General features: G+C 40.1%; 1 protein-coding gene across 1 annotated transcript in view; it reads right to left on the bottom strand.

Moving 5' to 3' along the window:
- Nucleotides 1-13,097, bottom strand: part of NWD2 (NACHT and WD repeat domain containing 2) — a 49,635-nt gene extending 36,538 nt beyond the window's left edge. Inside the window, exon 1 of the mRNA XM_062493443.1 lies at nt 12,947-13,097. Within this exon, the coding sequence (XP_062349427.1) occupies nt 12,947-13,097 (151 nt within the window). The remainder of the gene's footprint in view (nt 1-12,946) is intronic.
- Between the last annotated feature and the right edge of the window lie 1,229 nt (nt 13,098-14,326).

The following is a 14,326-nucleotide window of genomic DNA, read 5'->3' as shown; positions in this document are numbered from 1 at the left end:
TTAACAAGATTGGGTAGACCAGGAATGGGAGCAGGTTGGTCTGGGTCAATTCTCCCAGTGCCCCTTTCCCCAAACAACAATGCCAGCCCTGACATCTCTACTGGGTCTCTGGAAGGCAAATAAGAAACTGGACAGACTGAAAACCATTCATTAATTCAACTGAACCGCACAAATAACTACCCATCCAAATAAACTCTGATTAGCAAAACACTGCAACATTACTGTAACGTTAACTGTGTGTCCTCACTCCACCTGATTGTCAGAGCTCTCTCATGAGATGTGCACAAAGTCTACCTGACTCAACCTTCTCAGTTCTTAAAAAACCATAAATACAAGACTGGACTAAGCATTTTGGCCCAAAGGAATTCCTGCTAGTCATGAAAGTCAGAAGAAATAATGAAAAATAGCATTAAGATGGTAAGTAATTCTGAAATGTGTCTCTCAAGCAAGAAGAAATGACAATGTGATTACAAATTTGTGATCTACACCAGAAAACCTAAACAAACACATTTTCAAAACAAAAGACCTAACTAGGCAGGATTCAAAATGTAGAGTGTAATTATAAGTCTAAAACTTCTAGTTGCAGCATTTACTTCTTCTTTTTCAGCCCCCAATCAAACAATCCCTGACTTAAAATGAAACATAGTTTTCTCTGAAATGTTCCATATTGTCAGGTTAGTAAGTTGACAAATGTAAAAAAACACATGAACAGTAAGTGAACATATGCAACATGCATTTTTAAAATTATATATTTATATATTTTAAATTTTTTTAAAAAATTAGAAGATTTTACAGTGCCATTTTATAAAATACCCTGCATCTTGACTTATAATATGCTTAACCAGTGCCACCTATTGGATTAACACCCAAACAATTAAAAAAATAGTTGGCATGTAAAATCAGAGGGGTCCAGACCCATGTTAAAATAAAGTATCAGTATTAAAAAAATTAAATCATTATTAAAAAAAAATCAGTATTAAACTGACATAAGAGAAGGGGAAAAGTGGTTCCTTTATCCAAATATCAAGATTCAAATTTTCCTTATTCACATGATTGTCCTCCCAGTTTGAAACAAATGTTGGTTTCTGACAGTTCTATTCTTCCTTAAGTTTGGTGTAATACAGCCAGAGTTTGGATCACTACAAAACTGGTGAGGTTGGTTGGGCCAACTGGAAAAGCACGACTCATAAATGTAGACTACTGTGTGGGTTTCAAGTGAAAGATGTGAAGACTTTTATGCCAGAAGATGAAGAAGTCTCACTTCTGGGTGTGCAGAAGCACCCACATAAGAATAAGAGCTGCTGCTTGCTATCAGTGCAGTAAGTTTGCACCAATGTAGTAGGAGTTTTCTTTGCAACATATTTTTTTCCTTGGTGCTAAATGGAGAGGATTAATAACATCACTGTACAGTCATAATAGCTCATGGTTGTTGCAGAAATTCTTTTCAAAGATGAACAAATGAAATGACATCCCCAGCAAAGGAGAGCAGCTGCAAGAGGGCATTAACTCCCGGACAATGAACCACGTGAGGGAGGGATGCCAGAAACTCAACCGTGGCTTGCCTGAAGAAGAGGATCTCAACTGGTTGTAAAGGACTACTTCTCTTACTGACAGACAATTCCAGCCTAGGTATTAACACCCACTTACAGGTCCTGTGGCACAACAGTTCTAAAACTGAGAATTCCAGGTAGGGTCTACACTGAAACTCATTGAACATGGCCAAATAATTTACAGAGCTGGCTCATTTTGATGGATTATGTAATGTCTGAGAGGCAAACAGTGATTGACATGTAAAGGAAGAGTGATTTATCAGAGCTTGTTCTCCTTCCCTTCCAATTCTAATGATTCATCAAAGCATTATTTTTAGTGAAGATTATATAATCCAGTCGAAAAGACAATTTTTAATAAATTCTAAAATGCGTCTGTTTTTATCAGTCAATTATTCTTCTGATGCCTTGATTTTCCTAGCTATTGCTTTCTTGCTCTAGGTTTTATCAATTTCTTCTGCTTGCTAACCACATTTTGTTGATTATATGTAAAGGTAACAGTAAATTTGAAGTTTAACAATCTTGAGGAGTTAGTAATTGAAAAAGGACAACACATATACTAGTCACTTCGAGAAGCAGATGTAGTAGAAACAAGTAAGTATAATTTCTCACCAATACCTTATACAAGTATGATACAGAAAATAATAAAGAAAATTTCCAAATGGCATACCAATTTAATTAATTGGTGACTGAACTACAGAATGTCTCTCAGATTAGCACTTTCAAATTACTGTAGCCATCCTCCCCAACTCTTTGCTCTTATTTTCCTGTTAATAATACCCAATGAGCTACAGTTACCTTTAAAGGAGGATAAAAGACCATCTGTGAAGCTATGGCCTCAATGGCAGTGTAGAATCTGGCTGAAAGGATGGATTTGACTTTATTTCCATTTCTTGTACTGCCAAACACTAATAGTCTTTCTCAGTGCCTGCAAAGGTATTTGTCCCTTGGCCACAGGATAGAGAAAAACTAATCTTTTATCTGCCACACTACACACAGTTAAAGGCAACTGAATCTATATCTGGAGATTTTGTTTGAAACTATTTTGAATTTACATAATGACTGTGAGGAGCTGACTGTGGCATTAACATTGGAAGGATATATAGTATTATACATGGTTGATTATAGAAAGTGTAAAATAGAACATTTTTTATTAAAACAGGTAGAGTATAAAGAGATTATTTGCATTTTAATCTCTGTTTTCTAAAAAAAAAGGGAGGAATAAATGATGAACTGTGTTTTCTACGTCTTCTATTCTCTTTTGAGAAGTAATCTTAACTCATTGACTGACATAAATCAAATCAGACCAACAAATCACCAGATAAATAAGAGAAATCCTGTAAATTAGTCTCCTCCTTCCATTCATAAACCACCAAAGCAAAAGCTGCAACATGAGCCATAAAATTATAGAGACTTCATAAATTCCTCATTTCCAGAAAAGCTTCACCTGAATCAAGCAGACCACTGCAGGGCATACATACATCCATGATAAAATTATCCTTACAGGAGTTAATTGATTCATATTATCTATATTTTGTATGGATGCTCAGATTGAGTTCCTGACATGGTAAAAGGATGATGAGAAAGAAAGTGCATTTGAGACATCTCTGAATTACATACACCAGTTACTGAAAGTTACTGAAACTCATTCTAAACAAGGAGGTTTTCAAGAAATTTTTTGCTTTTGGCAATGTTATTGATGAATGAGCTTATTTTGTGTCTGTATGTTGCCTGTAAGCATGACCATAGTGATATTGAAGACACACCATATACTCTATAGTCTGCTTTCCTGTGTATTTTCTTATCTTGGTTTGGAGACAGCTCATGAAGAGTGAGATAATCTGTCAGGAATGTCACAGGTATGTTTGCTCCTGCTTCAAATAGGAGGTCCCTTGCAGCCCCTTTAGTCTGTAATTTGCACAATAAAATGTAAGTAATGAAATAGCTGTCTAAAGTCCTTTGGATCTGTTACAGCCACACATACCTCCTTTAGAAGGCATGTCATGGAGCTCAATGGCACTAACTTTGCTTGCCACAGGTGGCTTAGATCTTTATAATCCCATTTTGGAAATGACTTGCATTTCAAAGTAAATCATGATCCAATTTTGCTAGTGTTTTGATGTACCAAATTAGGGATCACACAAACAGAAATACTTCAATAATTTGTTTCAAGAGCACTGCATAATTCTTCATCACTTCTAAATGTCATACAATATATATAGATAAAACAAGACCATTATCAAATAGTAACAGTATGATTCTATAATTTTCCCAGTATTTTCTAGCAACCACTCCTAAAAAGATCAACACCTACTGCTCACTGATATCTGAGCTATCAGAAATATTGTAGAGTGAAAAATACAAATTTTCTTCAGAACTTACTACTCTGTCTTGCCAGAACACTGCAGGCTGTGAATCTACCCACCAGGACTATTATCAAGGAAGAAAATATTTTTCTTTTGATCTCTTTTCCTAGAATTTGTGGGGCCTTTGTTGTACAGCAGTATGTATGGAAAAATAAAAATATTAACTCCTGAATTTCAAGAAAATCACTTATAAAGTGGTCATACAATATTTATGTTTAATTATAACGGTAAAGCAAGATCCTCTAGATGTGTCATGTTGGCATAGTTAGGTGCAAAAATTCTTGATAATAAGGTAACCCTTAGATTAGAGTCCTGCATAACACTCCTTTGGATCTGACTTCATACATTAAGTTCCTTAGACTGTCAAATGCTGTAATTTCCTTGTTTATTTCTTATTATGGCTCCAATTAAATAACTCTGTAGAATAAGAACATTTGGATACCTAGCTCTTCACAGTTAACCTCTCTTTCTATAAACAGATAGATAAAAATGTATGATGGCTTTGGATAAAGTTACTCTTTTAGGGAGATCTGCTTCTAGGACCCCTTTCTCCACAGATATTCTCATATTTGTTTTTTGAGAACTCTTCTTTGGGTGAATATGCATGGTCTTGTTCATAAAAAATTCCCAATAAAGTTAGCAGGACTAGGTATTTTACTGGGCAATAATCCATCTCAAGATTTGGACAGGTTGTTACAAGTACAAAGACTATTGACTAATTAGTAAAGCAACTAAACAAATTCATGGAAACAAAGGGCCTTGCAGGTTCTTAAGCACAAAGACATAACCTTCATCATTTGTCCCTGTTGTGATTTATTATTCTTTCATCTTATATCTGAAATTGCCAGGATCAGAGAGGAGTATTGGGTTCCTTTGGTCTAATTAAGCCTGATCTTAGTGCATTTGCTTCGTTTGTCTTGTATGTAACAGCTGATTTTCTGCAAGTACGGAAAACTCCTCTTATCTAAAAGTATTTAACCCACATGGTTACTCATTGGTTCTCAATCATTTAAAAGTAATCCTAATCTAATATTTTAAATTTAACTTAATTTTAAACTCTGAAACTAAAGCTGTCCAGATAGAGCTCTTAGTCATTAACTCTCCTTTCATCTTAATGTCTTGTAAAAAAAACATTACTAATTAGAGACTAAATAAGAATTTCACAAGCAACATTGCTATGTATCATACATACACTATAATAACTATCTCAACTGTCTCCTGTTTCACTTTGGAGAGTCATAAAGCCTAGATGAGACTGTGAAAGTCTTCAATTGCTAGTAGGGTGAAATAGGCTCAGTTATTAAATATTTTCAAGGGTTTAATCAAAACACAGAGGAGTGTTTACTGAAGACTGAAGCTCTGCCACCCCAGGAAATGCTACAAGCTGGCTGAACAAGAGTATTTGACATGTTCTGACAGTTTGAAATTTGATTTGTTTAGCTCTTTGATCAGTACCAACGATTGATACATACAACAGCTTGACTCTGGAATAAGTTCAGTGTGAAAGTCCTACCATTTGCTAGTCTTTCCAGTTTCTGGCAGGAAGTGTATTTTGAACACTGTGATAAATCTAGTCTCTAAAGGTGACTTTTCTCTAGATGCATATTCTGCACAAGAATGACCAGCTGCTCAGGTCTAAGGTCTGTCCAGCACAGTGCCCCATCTCTAACAGAGGGCAGTAATAGGTGGTGATAGAGGGAGTTTAAGACCAGGTCAAAGATAGATGGAGTCATTTCATTATGGTGGTGATGAGGTGGCTTACAAAAGTTGAATTTGGTACATGTCCCCCTTACCCAGCACAGCAGCATGTACCTGAGTACACTGCACTGTTTTGGGCCTAATTACTATTTACTCTACTATGCTGCTTCTTTTCAGCTACCTGTGATTTAGCCCTACTCCCCTTTTGACTACAGATTTTGTAAGTAAAAACTTACCTTTGATACAAACCCTATATCAATAAGAGTAATGTCAGGCCTTATTTTAGAGGACCACTGACACAGCCATGATTAAATTGTGTTCTCTAATGCTCTCTATTATTATCCTTCTTTAATTAAAATTCCAGTAAAGGGATAAAGCAGTTTTCTTGAACAGTACTGCCTATATTAAAATCTGCCAGATTTCTTTGTAATCCAGGCACATGACTATTATTATGATATTATATTCATATCTACCACCTTCAATATATTAAAACCTTAAATTACTGTAGGTAGATATCACTAATATATTATTACAGCAGCCTGAAATGATATTGCATCACAAAATACTCTTTCACCTACTAAATTCAAAGAAATTTTGTTTGCTTTAGATTAAAAAATTACCACTTGGGCACTGCCGTCATATCTTGAATTAGAAGTTTAGTAACTCCTTGAAGTTTTCTTTATGTGGCATATATTTTAAAATTCTCCCAACAAAACTTCAAGTCTAATTAGGATTTCCTCTTGCGTGTTCACAAATCTGTGGACACATGCCCACACAGTCATGTATGCAAGTTTCTTAAGAGGAATTATTTTGCTGCATAAGCTTAGAGATAGGATGCCAAGCCATGCAGTTATGTACCTCTTGTACTACACTGCTTTTATGTGATTACACAAATCCCACCACAGAATACACGTGGCCTCCTTGAAACACAGCCTTGGAAATCCTTTTCAGCTTGCTGCCCAGCAGACTGTTGCTCAGCTGAGAGGTCATCCCACTGCCCTTAAGCAGGCAGAAAAGAAGGCACAGGGATGCTGTCTGCTTGGTGCTGTCCCTCATTTGAAGGTCTCATACCTTGCTGAGGGAGCAATTCACAAGAAGGACCCAATTCAACACCACCGCTGTTCATCATCTAATATATTATTTGAGAAATTAATATCACATGGAATTTGAGCACTTGTTTCATTGTCCCTCACTGTACTTAGAAACTGTGTCAAGGGTCCAGAAGCTGCCCTTAATCACCTAGAAAAAGCCACTGCCCCCAAGAACGAGGCATGGTCTAGCATGCAAATACATCTGAAGAAATAAAGCAATATTTGCCAATGTAGAAAGAAAAAGAAGGAATTGCAGATTCTGCTTTAATATTATTTCTTCAATGCTATGAAAAAGCAATCACACTCCTCTGTAAAGCTTTTAGTTTTACAATAGCATTCAACAAAATCTAGGCAGTTCTTTAGTACTGCTAGAAATACAACCTTGAATGGTACCCTTTGAACATACTCAATTCTCACAAGAGAACTGAGCACTACCAGCAAGTTTGAATACAGTCTATGACAGTGTGACTTGAGTGTCACACATCCATTTATACCGTCCTACGCAGCTTAGAGTATTTTATATAATTTATGTATATGTGTGCATATGTGTGTGCAGACAACTATAGATACATAAAGCTACAGAAAATTACAATTTTAATATTTTTAATATTAAAAATAATGGGCATGTGGCAAAAAAATTTAAGTAGATAGTGTAAATACCTAATCCATTTGAAGCTGATAACTCCAGGTGTTGCTACCAGGAAGATGACTGAGTTTCAGGTAATTTTGCATATTTCTAAATATCAAGAAGAAGCCACAAACCCAACAAATTACATAGCTTGCTCTTTTATTAAAATCCCCCCACCCAACACCTCTCGATTACAGAATTGTTGCCAAATGTACATCCTACCCTTTGAGTACATGAATGAAAATTTTGGGGAAAATGAAACAAAAGTTATCAGTGTTTCCATTTGCATATTTGGTACATTTAGAGCAAATCCTCAGCCCAGTCCACAGACTACGTAAGCAGATAACCTGCATGAAGAACAGGAGGACATGAAGAGCAGTTCTTTTCATGCAGATTGTCAGATTACTACAGTTTCTTGAGTTTATCTGTGTGACAGAACAATGGCTTGAGGATCTACTCAGCAAAAAAACCATCTTGTACTAGTTAATTCTGTCGTGCAAAAAAGTTAAAGCCTATGCAAGTCTTGGTCATACAGTCTCTAGGAAAGTCAGATCTTACTTTTTGGTCAACCACACCAACAGTGGAGTTGTTTCATAGCACAAGAGAAAAGAGAAAATTATATATAGAAGCAGAAGTATTGAAAATGGCAAATTTCTTTCCAACTTAATAAACTGTTGGTATCTCTAACCTCTGGATCTCCTGAAATAAGACATATTTCAAATCAAGGTTCACACCAAATCTGAGTACTTGAATGATTCTTCCCCCTCAGACTCTGAGATATTTTATCTCTAAAACTAATGAACATTTTTTTTTCCCAAGTGGTAGCTTGGTTTTTGATTTTTAAACACTACAAGTGATGTGTGTCACACAAAACCATAAATAGGTACAAAATTAGGTAACCAGAACTAACACTTAGAACAAAAAAAGTCCTGGAGTTGTCTCCACATCTCCGCAACACCTCCTTTGCAATTTCATACACTTGAACATCTGTGGTTTTCTTTAGCTAAGGAATAAATTCCACTCAGATTATATAAAATTGCCTTTATAAAAAGATCTTCATGTAACATATCCAAGTAGGGACACCATATGGTATTTTGGGACCAGTCAGAACGGACCATCATTAACTAAACATTTCTTTGGCTTTTGAATATCTTTTCACTTTAACATTTCCTCAATTATATTTTCCTTAAGGTAAACAGTATTTCAGGTATAAATAATATAGCAGACCTCAAACATGCTAAGAATGCCAGATTATGCCTTTCTCTGATTACATATGGCAATAACTTTGCAATTAAAGCAATCATAATTCTTCATCTGTTTTACCTACCATCATGTTCTAAACTACAAATTCACATTACATTTTTTCTTTCACATGTAAGATAGATAAAAAACACATGTAATTCCTGCAAAGCAGCCTACAACAACAGGTCCCAATGAAAACATTGGTGAGACCTATTTCTGCAATCATTATTTAATTCTTCTCTAGTCAGCAAAACTAACTGCTGATGCCAATTTTGCTTTACACATCACGAGAATATAAGTAAATTTGGCATTAATCACACTTTGCTAGAATTGAGTGTTTTTCAAATTAATACAACATTCTGGATGATGCATGTCAATGGAAATAAACTACGATGAAAAACTGAATAATAAAACAAGAAAACTCAAAATCATTCAATAGCATAAGACAAGGAAATCTCACTGGCAATTCATGGGGAAGCTGATGAAGTTCCAGCTGTACAGGTTGGCTTTATACTTGCTTGTACAAGATAATCATTGAAGTGGTGGTAATATCTGTAGTAGCTTCCCATAGAATAAGATCTTCATTTTATATTTCTGCGTGTATACATAGGAGTTCATACTTAAGATTGTTAATCATGTCAAAACCAGCAGTTGGTTTAACGGTTTTAAAAAATGGAGGCACAGAAACCATGAGGAATTAAACAGGGCTGTTAAAATAAAGCTTGTTCATGACGTCATGAAAGTTGTTGTTTTGTACAACAGAGGGTATTAATAGGCTAAAAGTGGTTAAAAACTATGAACTTTCAAAAATCCTGTAACAGCAATCCAGTGCTGGAACTTAGGAGATATGCAAGGGTGATGCTCAGAGGAGAGTGCAGTATGTAGCTGAAGAAGTGGCTGGGAAAGGGATCATCCTTACTGTGTGAAGTGCTAGATGCAACCCTGGTTACACTTGGAGATAAGGCTGACTAACACCACCTGTGTCAGCACACTCAGGTTCTATATAAAGGTATTATCATCCTGTCTGCAGCGAAACCACCTGTGTGTAGGATTTGGCTTTATACACATCCCTTGTCAGTGGAATAATTTCTTTCTACTGATTACTAAGGCATCTTCACAACTAAAACTCCAATAGCACAGAGTATAAAAAGTATCCATGTCTTAACTAATTGACGCAATAAGACTTTAAGTCAAACTAGCAAAGGACTGATTCCCCCACCTTCAGAAGAACCAGAAGGATTTAAAATGTTCAGAGTTTTGACAGCTTGTTCCAATTCACTAGATTTAATTTTCACGACAAAATCCTAACTCTATTTTAGGCACCACTTTCAACGAGAGCTTGTAATATTTCCTTGCACCACCATACAGCTTCTTGAAACAACGAACTTTGCAACTCAAATAATTTTCTGTTTGAAGAAGAGCCAAGAATCATTGGACTGTTCTGAACCTATATAGGGCTGACATCACAGTCCCATGTAATGGAACCCTATGGGAGTTTATACCTGTTGTTTTTCACGTGAACTGTATGTTAATGGCAGGCATCTACTCAGGCACTACTGAATAGCAGAGAAACTGTCATTAACTGACTTGATGTTAACAATTCACAGATTTCTGCAGGGAACAGTAAAGCACTTACTACAATCAGGCAAATATGACTTACTTTTCTTATCACTCTGAAGTAATGAAAATATCTTGACAAACCCAAAACTAATAAAAATCTTCAACCTCTCTTAGCCAAAATGCCTATTTAAATGCATATTCAAAATATTGGTTATATCTACTGAAATGTGAAAAGAGATTTATTTGTATTCAAATAATAGAGCAACTTCCATGTTTCTAAAGATCTGGTCATTTTCAATGATATGAAAATTGATTAATTGATATCAACAACTTGAGCAAGTTAGCAGCTGCTAACTAGGGCAAAATAGGATTTCATTTATCTACAAATTTTCCTCTAGAAAACAAGACTGTAAATGAAGCAATCTTGCTCCTATTACCCATGCTAACTGTCTTCACTTGTTCTTTTTAGGGACTTCTAGTTACAAAATTTTTCAAATAACCACTTGCCTAGTTGCATAATAAAACCATAATGTATTTCAGTCATACTATAAAGAACAGACCAAACACTGATTACCAGAGTTCTCCCTACACACTTACTAAACATAATTCAAGAAGTCTTCTTTTAGGTTTGCACACTTTCAGTGGTAGATAAATTTTTCTTGTGACTGCTAGGAGGATTAATTCCTATGCTTCTCTGACACTACAGTTCAAGTCTACCTCTGTGAGTCTGAGGGCTCACTGCCCTTTTCAGGAATGCTCTGCATCATGAAGAATGGGTATAAACTGTGGTGATATGCTGAAAATTAACGAGAGGCCTTAGTCATACAAATATAAATTGTAGTTGAATGCGTTAAAAGGTTTACTGAGTAGGAATACTTCAACATTTTCATCCAGAATTTTTGTAGCGTGAAAAAGTTTTTCAAGTGTTTTACCAAGAAAAATTCTACTTCAAAATACTTTACTAAATGAGGTCTAAACCCCATTAAAGGCCAATTTCTTGTTTATCCACGCTTCCTTTTTCAAAAGTCACATTCAGTCAGTAATACTTCAACAACAGTGCTATCACAAATAAATAGTAATTTGTTGTTTCTTGTCACTGAGAGTTCTTAAATGTTTGTAAACAAAACCTGTGACCACTCTAAAATTTTGTTCCCCTACTATAATTTTTAAAAGGAGAAGCAATGTCACAGATAAAGTATTTGTCATGAGGATTTTTAATCATTGTGACCATGTGAGACTACAAGAAAGATAATGTAAACACTCCTAAAATGTCTGAATTGGTTTCTTCCAGTGTTTCAGAGATTTTTTTAAAGTTGATCTTTTCAAATTACAGTTCCAGGGTGAAATCCTTGAAATGGATATATATGGCTTTAAATCTCAACTTTTAGAATTAGTTTAGTGGGTTTTTTATCTTAGCAAATATCTAGCTAACATATCAAGCTACCCTAAATGACAATCACATCAAATGCAGAGGCATCAGCAGATTCCCAGTTAAGGCAATGCTGGCAGAATTCCATTTCTAATGAGTAACGTATCTTCTAAAAACCCACATTTTCTTTCAGAGACAATTTTTTTTTCAATTATCGCTATTTTTGTATCTCATTGCTTAGATTGCAGCAATAAACTGCAAAAACCTTAATGCCCTCCTTAAAGAATACAATCTTTTTAAACAAACAGGGATGCTGAATAGCACCCTGAGAGCTGAGAGTTTCCTTGTGTTGGAAGCAAGAAGTGCTGGAGGTGTGGGAATTCTTCAAAGTAGTACTATACCAAGGTTTTTTTTTTTTTTGCTTGTGAGCACTATTTGTCATACTCCCGTAAGTATTCGTGCCAAGACAATTTTCACTTCAAAGTTCAAACTATTTTGTCATTTCAGGCATGATTTTCAGATCTCTGATGTTTGCATAAAAGGTGACGGTATTGTTGAATTAGAAGTGTTGGGGGGAAGGTGGGTGGTGGTGTGAAAGATAATTGTGAATACAGTGGGCTCATTTTTTACAGACAAGTAACGTCATAAGTGTGAATGCTTAATTTATTATTTCCCTGCTTCAAGTGGGAATATGCTTCAGCAACTCTTAACTTACAAGTGGGAATGACACCTCCTGAATGTATGCAAATTCCTCGAATCAAAGGGTAATTTTAAAAATAGACTTTAAACAGCAGGATGCCTAATTAATTCAGATACTGGGTATACGACCCCGACTTTATTTAGCTAAAACTGCAGGTTTCAAGGCAGGCTTCCTTGGAAGCAGAGTATAGCCGGGATCAAAGGGTCACCTTAGCTGTAGACTCAGCCAGCTAAGACCTGCTTTCATTGTGCAATAAAACCTATGGGAAACTTATTAACCAGACCCCCCAGGAGAGCTCTACAAAACATGCCCCCCGCCCCGAAAAGCCTCTCCTTCGCTAGAAGGCAGCCTGTTTCGGCGTCTCCAAACCCCCGTGTGCCCTCCAGACGCCCGACAGCGCAAAAATGAGAGGATGCCCCGCGCCCCGGTGCCTTTCAGGCGTGTCATTTACGGACAGAAAACTTAAGGAGCCGAGTACACCGGTGCCTCCGAGGCCTCCTCCGAGCCCGTACACCCACACCCGAAAAAGCCCGTCCCACAGCCCGGCGGCCGCCTCGCCCCGCGCCCTACACCGGCCCGGAGGGGCCCCGGCCGTCCGCCCGGAGAGGGGCAGGAGCCGGGCTGGGCCACGCCGCGGTCCCTGAGCGGGGTGCCCGGGAGCAGCGGCGGCGGAGCGCGGCCGGGGAGCGGAGGGCGCTGCGGGCGGCAGGGGGAGCTGCGGGGCGGGCGCGGCAGCCGCGGTTACCTTCGGGGTTGGCGCTGATGAAGACGCGGACGCTCCTGCCGCTCGGCACCAGGTGGGACGGCAGCGCAGAGAGGTTGCCGGAGAACGCCGCCCGCCGCACCGCCGCGTCCCGCGGGCAGGGCAGCCTGCCGCCCGCCCCGGCCGGCCACATCCCGCACGGCGAGCCGCCGGCTCACAGCAGCCCCCGGAGCGCCGCGGCGGCGCCAGCAGCTCTCGCCGCCGGCTGAAGGGCAGCGGCCATACGGACCCTCGGGCCGCCCGGGGCCGCCGTCTGCCTCCGCGGCGGCGGTGCGGCTGGGGCTGCGGCCGCCGCCCGGCGCCGGAGAGCGGGGGGAGCGAGGAGATGCTCCGACCGCCCCCCGGGGCCGCTCCCTTGCGGCGGCCGGCGGCGAGGAGGACGCGGCGCGGGCAGAAAAGTTTGCGGCGGAGCGGTGCCGGGCGCGGCGGGGGCCCCGCGGAGGCGGCCGGACCCCAGCGCCGCCCGGCCGGCCGCGGCCACCGCGGAGAGCGGCGGGAGGCTGCGGCCGGGAGCGGCGGGCTGGCCGGCGAGTCGCTCTGGTTCCCCCTCCGCCAGCGAGGGTTTGCGGTGTCCAAAGCGGGGACGCCTCCGGTGAGGCTGACGGCGCCCTCGCTCCTCCGAGTGTGTCACAGCCCCGAGATGGGATTTTTATACGAAAACCGCTGCCGGCTCATCCTTTGGGCTCGGAAGAGTTCAGAGCCCTTCTTGTGTTGTGTTCCGTAATCTCCTGCACAGGAGTCCCACCTGCTCAGATACAAAAGAGAGATGCTCTTGCTGCTTTTTTTTTCTTTCCTTTGTTTTTAATCAGTTATTTATTTATCGGAATAAATGAAAGCTGCGGTTTGAAGAATGAAAGAGCCAGGAAGCAGCGAGACGCGCCGCCGGCGGGATGCGGTCCTTTGCAGCAGTCAGTGGCGGGGCATCCCGTTGGGCAGCGCCGATGAAATATTCAGGAGGGCGGCGGGGTCGGGCCGCGGCTCCGCCGAGCGCGGGGGCGGGAGGGGGCGGCGGGCCGGTCCCCGCTGGAGGGCGGCGGCGCGGAGCGGAGCGGAGCGGCCCCAGCCCCGGCGGGCGGCGGGCCCTGGGCGAGCCGCGGAGTTTAGAAACCTCCCCGGGAGGGGCGGGCGGCCAGGGACATGGCAGCACGGCGGAGAGGAGGGGCTGGGGGGGCAGGGGAGGGGTGGGCACGGGTCTGTAGGGAGCTTGATGGGTCTGTTTGTCGTGGGAATCCCTTCTAGGGAGAAGGATGGAGACTTCGACAGAGGGCTTTGTCGAACACTCTGCAGGTGATTGCCCGTGTTTGAAAGGCTGGAGACAAAAGTCTTTAACGCGGGTGTAACATTTTATGTGCTGTAACTGAT

This window comes from Cinclus cinclus, chromosome 5, assembly GCF_963662255.1.
Source record: "Cinclus cinclus chromosome 5, bCinCin1.1, whole genome shotgun sequence".
NCBI lineage: Eukaryota > Metazoa > Chordata > Aves > Passeriformes > Cinclidae > Cinclus > Cinclus cinclus.
The sequence above is the reverse complement of the archived record's forward strand: the minus strand, read 5'-3'. Positions and strand labels throughout refer to the sequence as shown.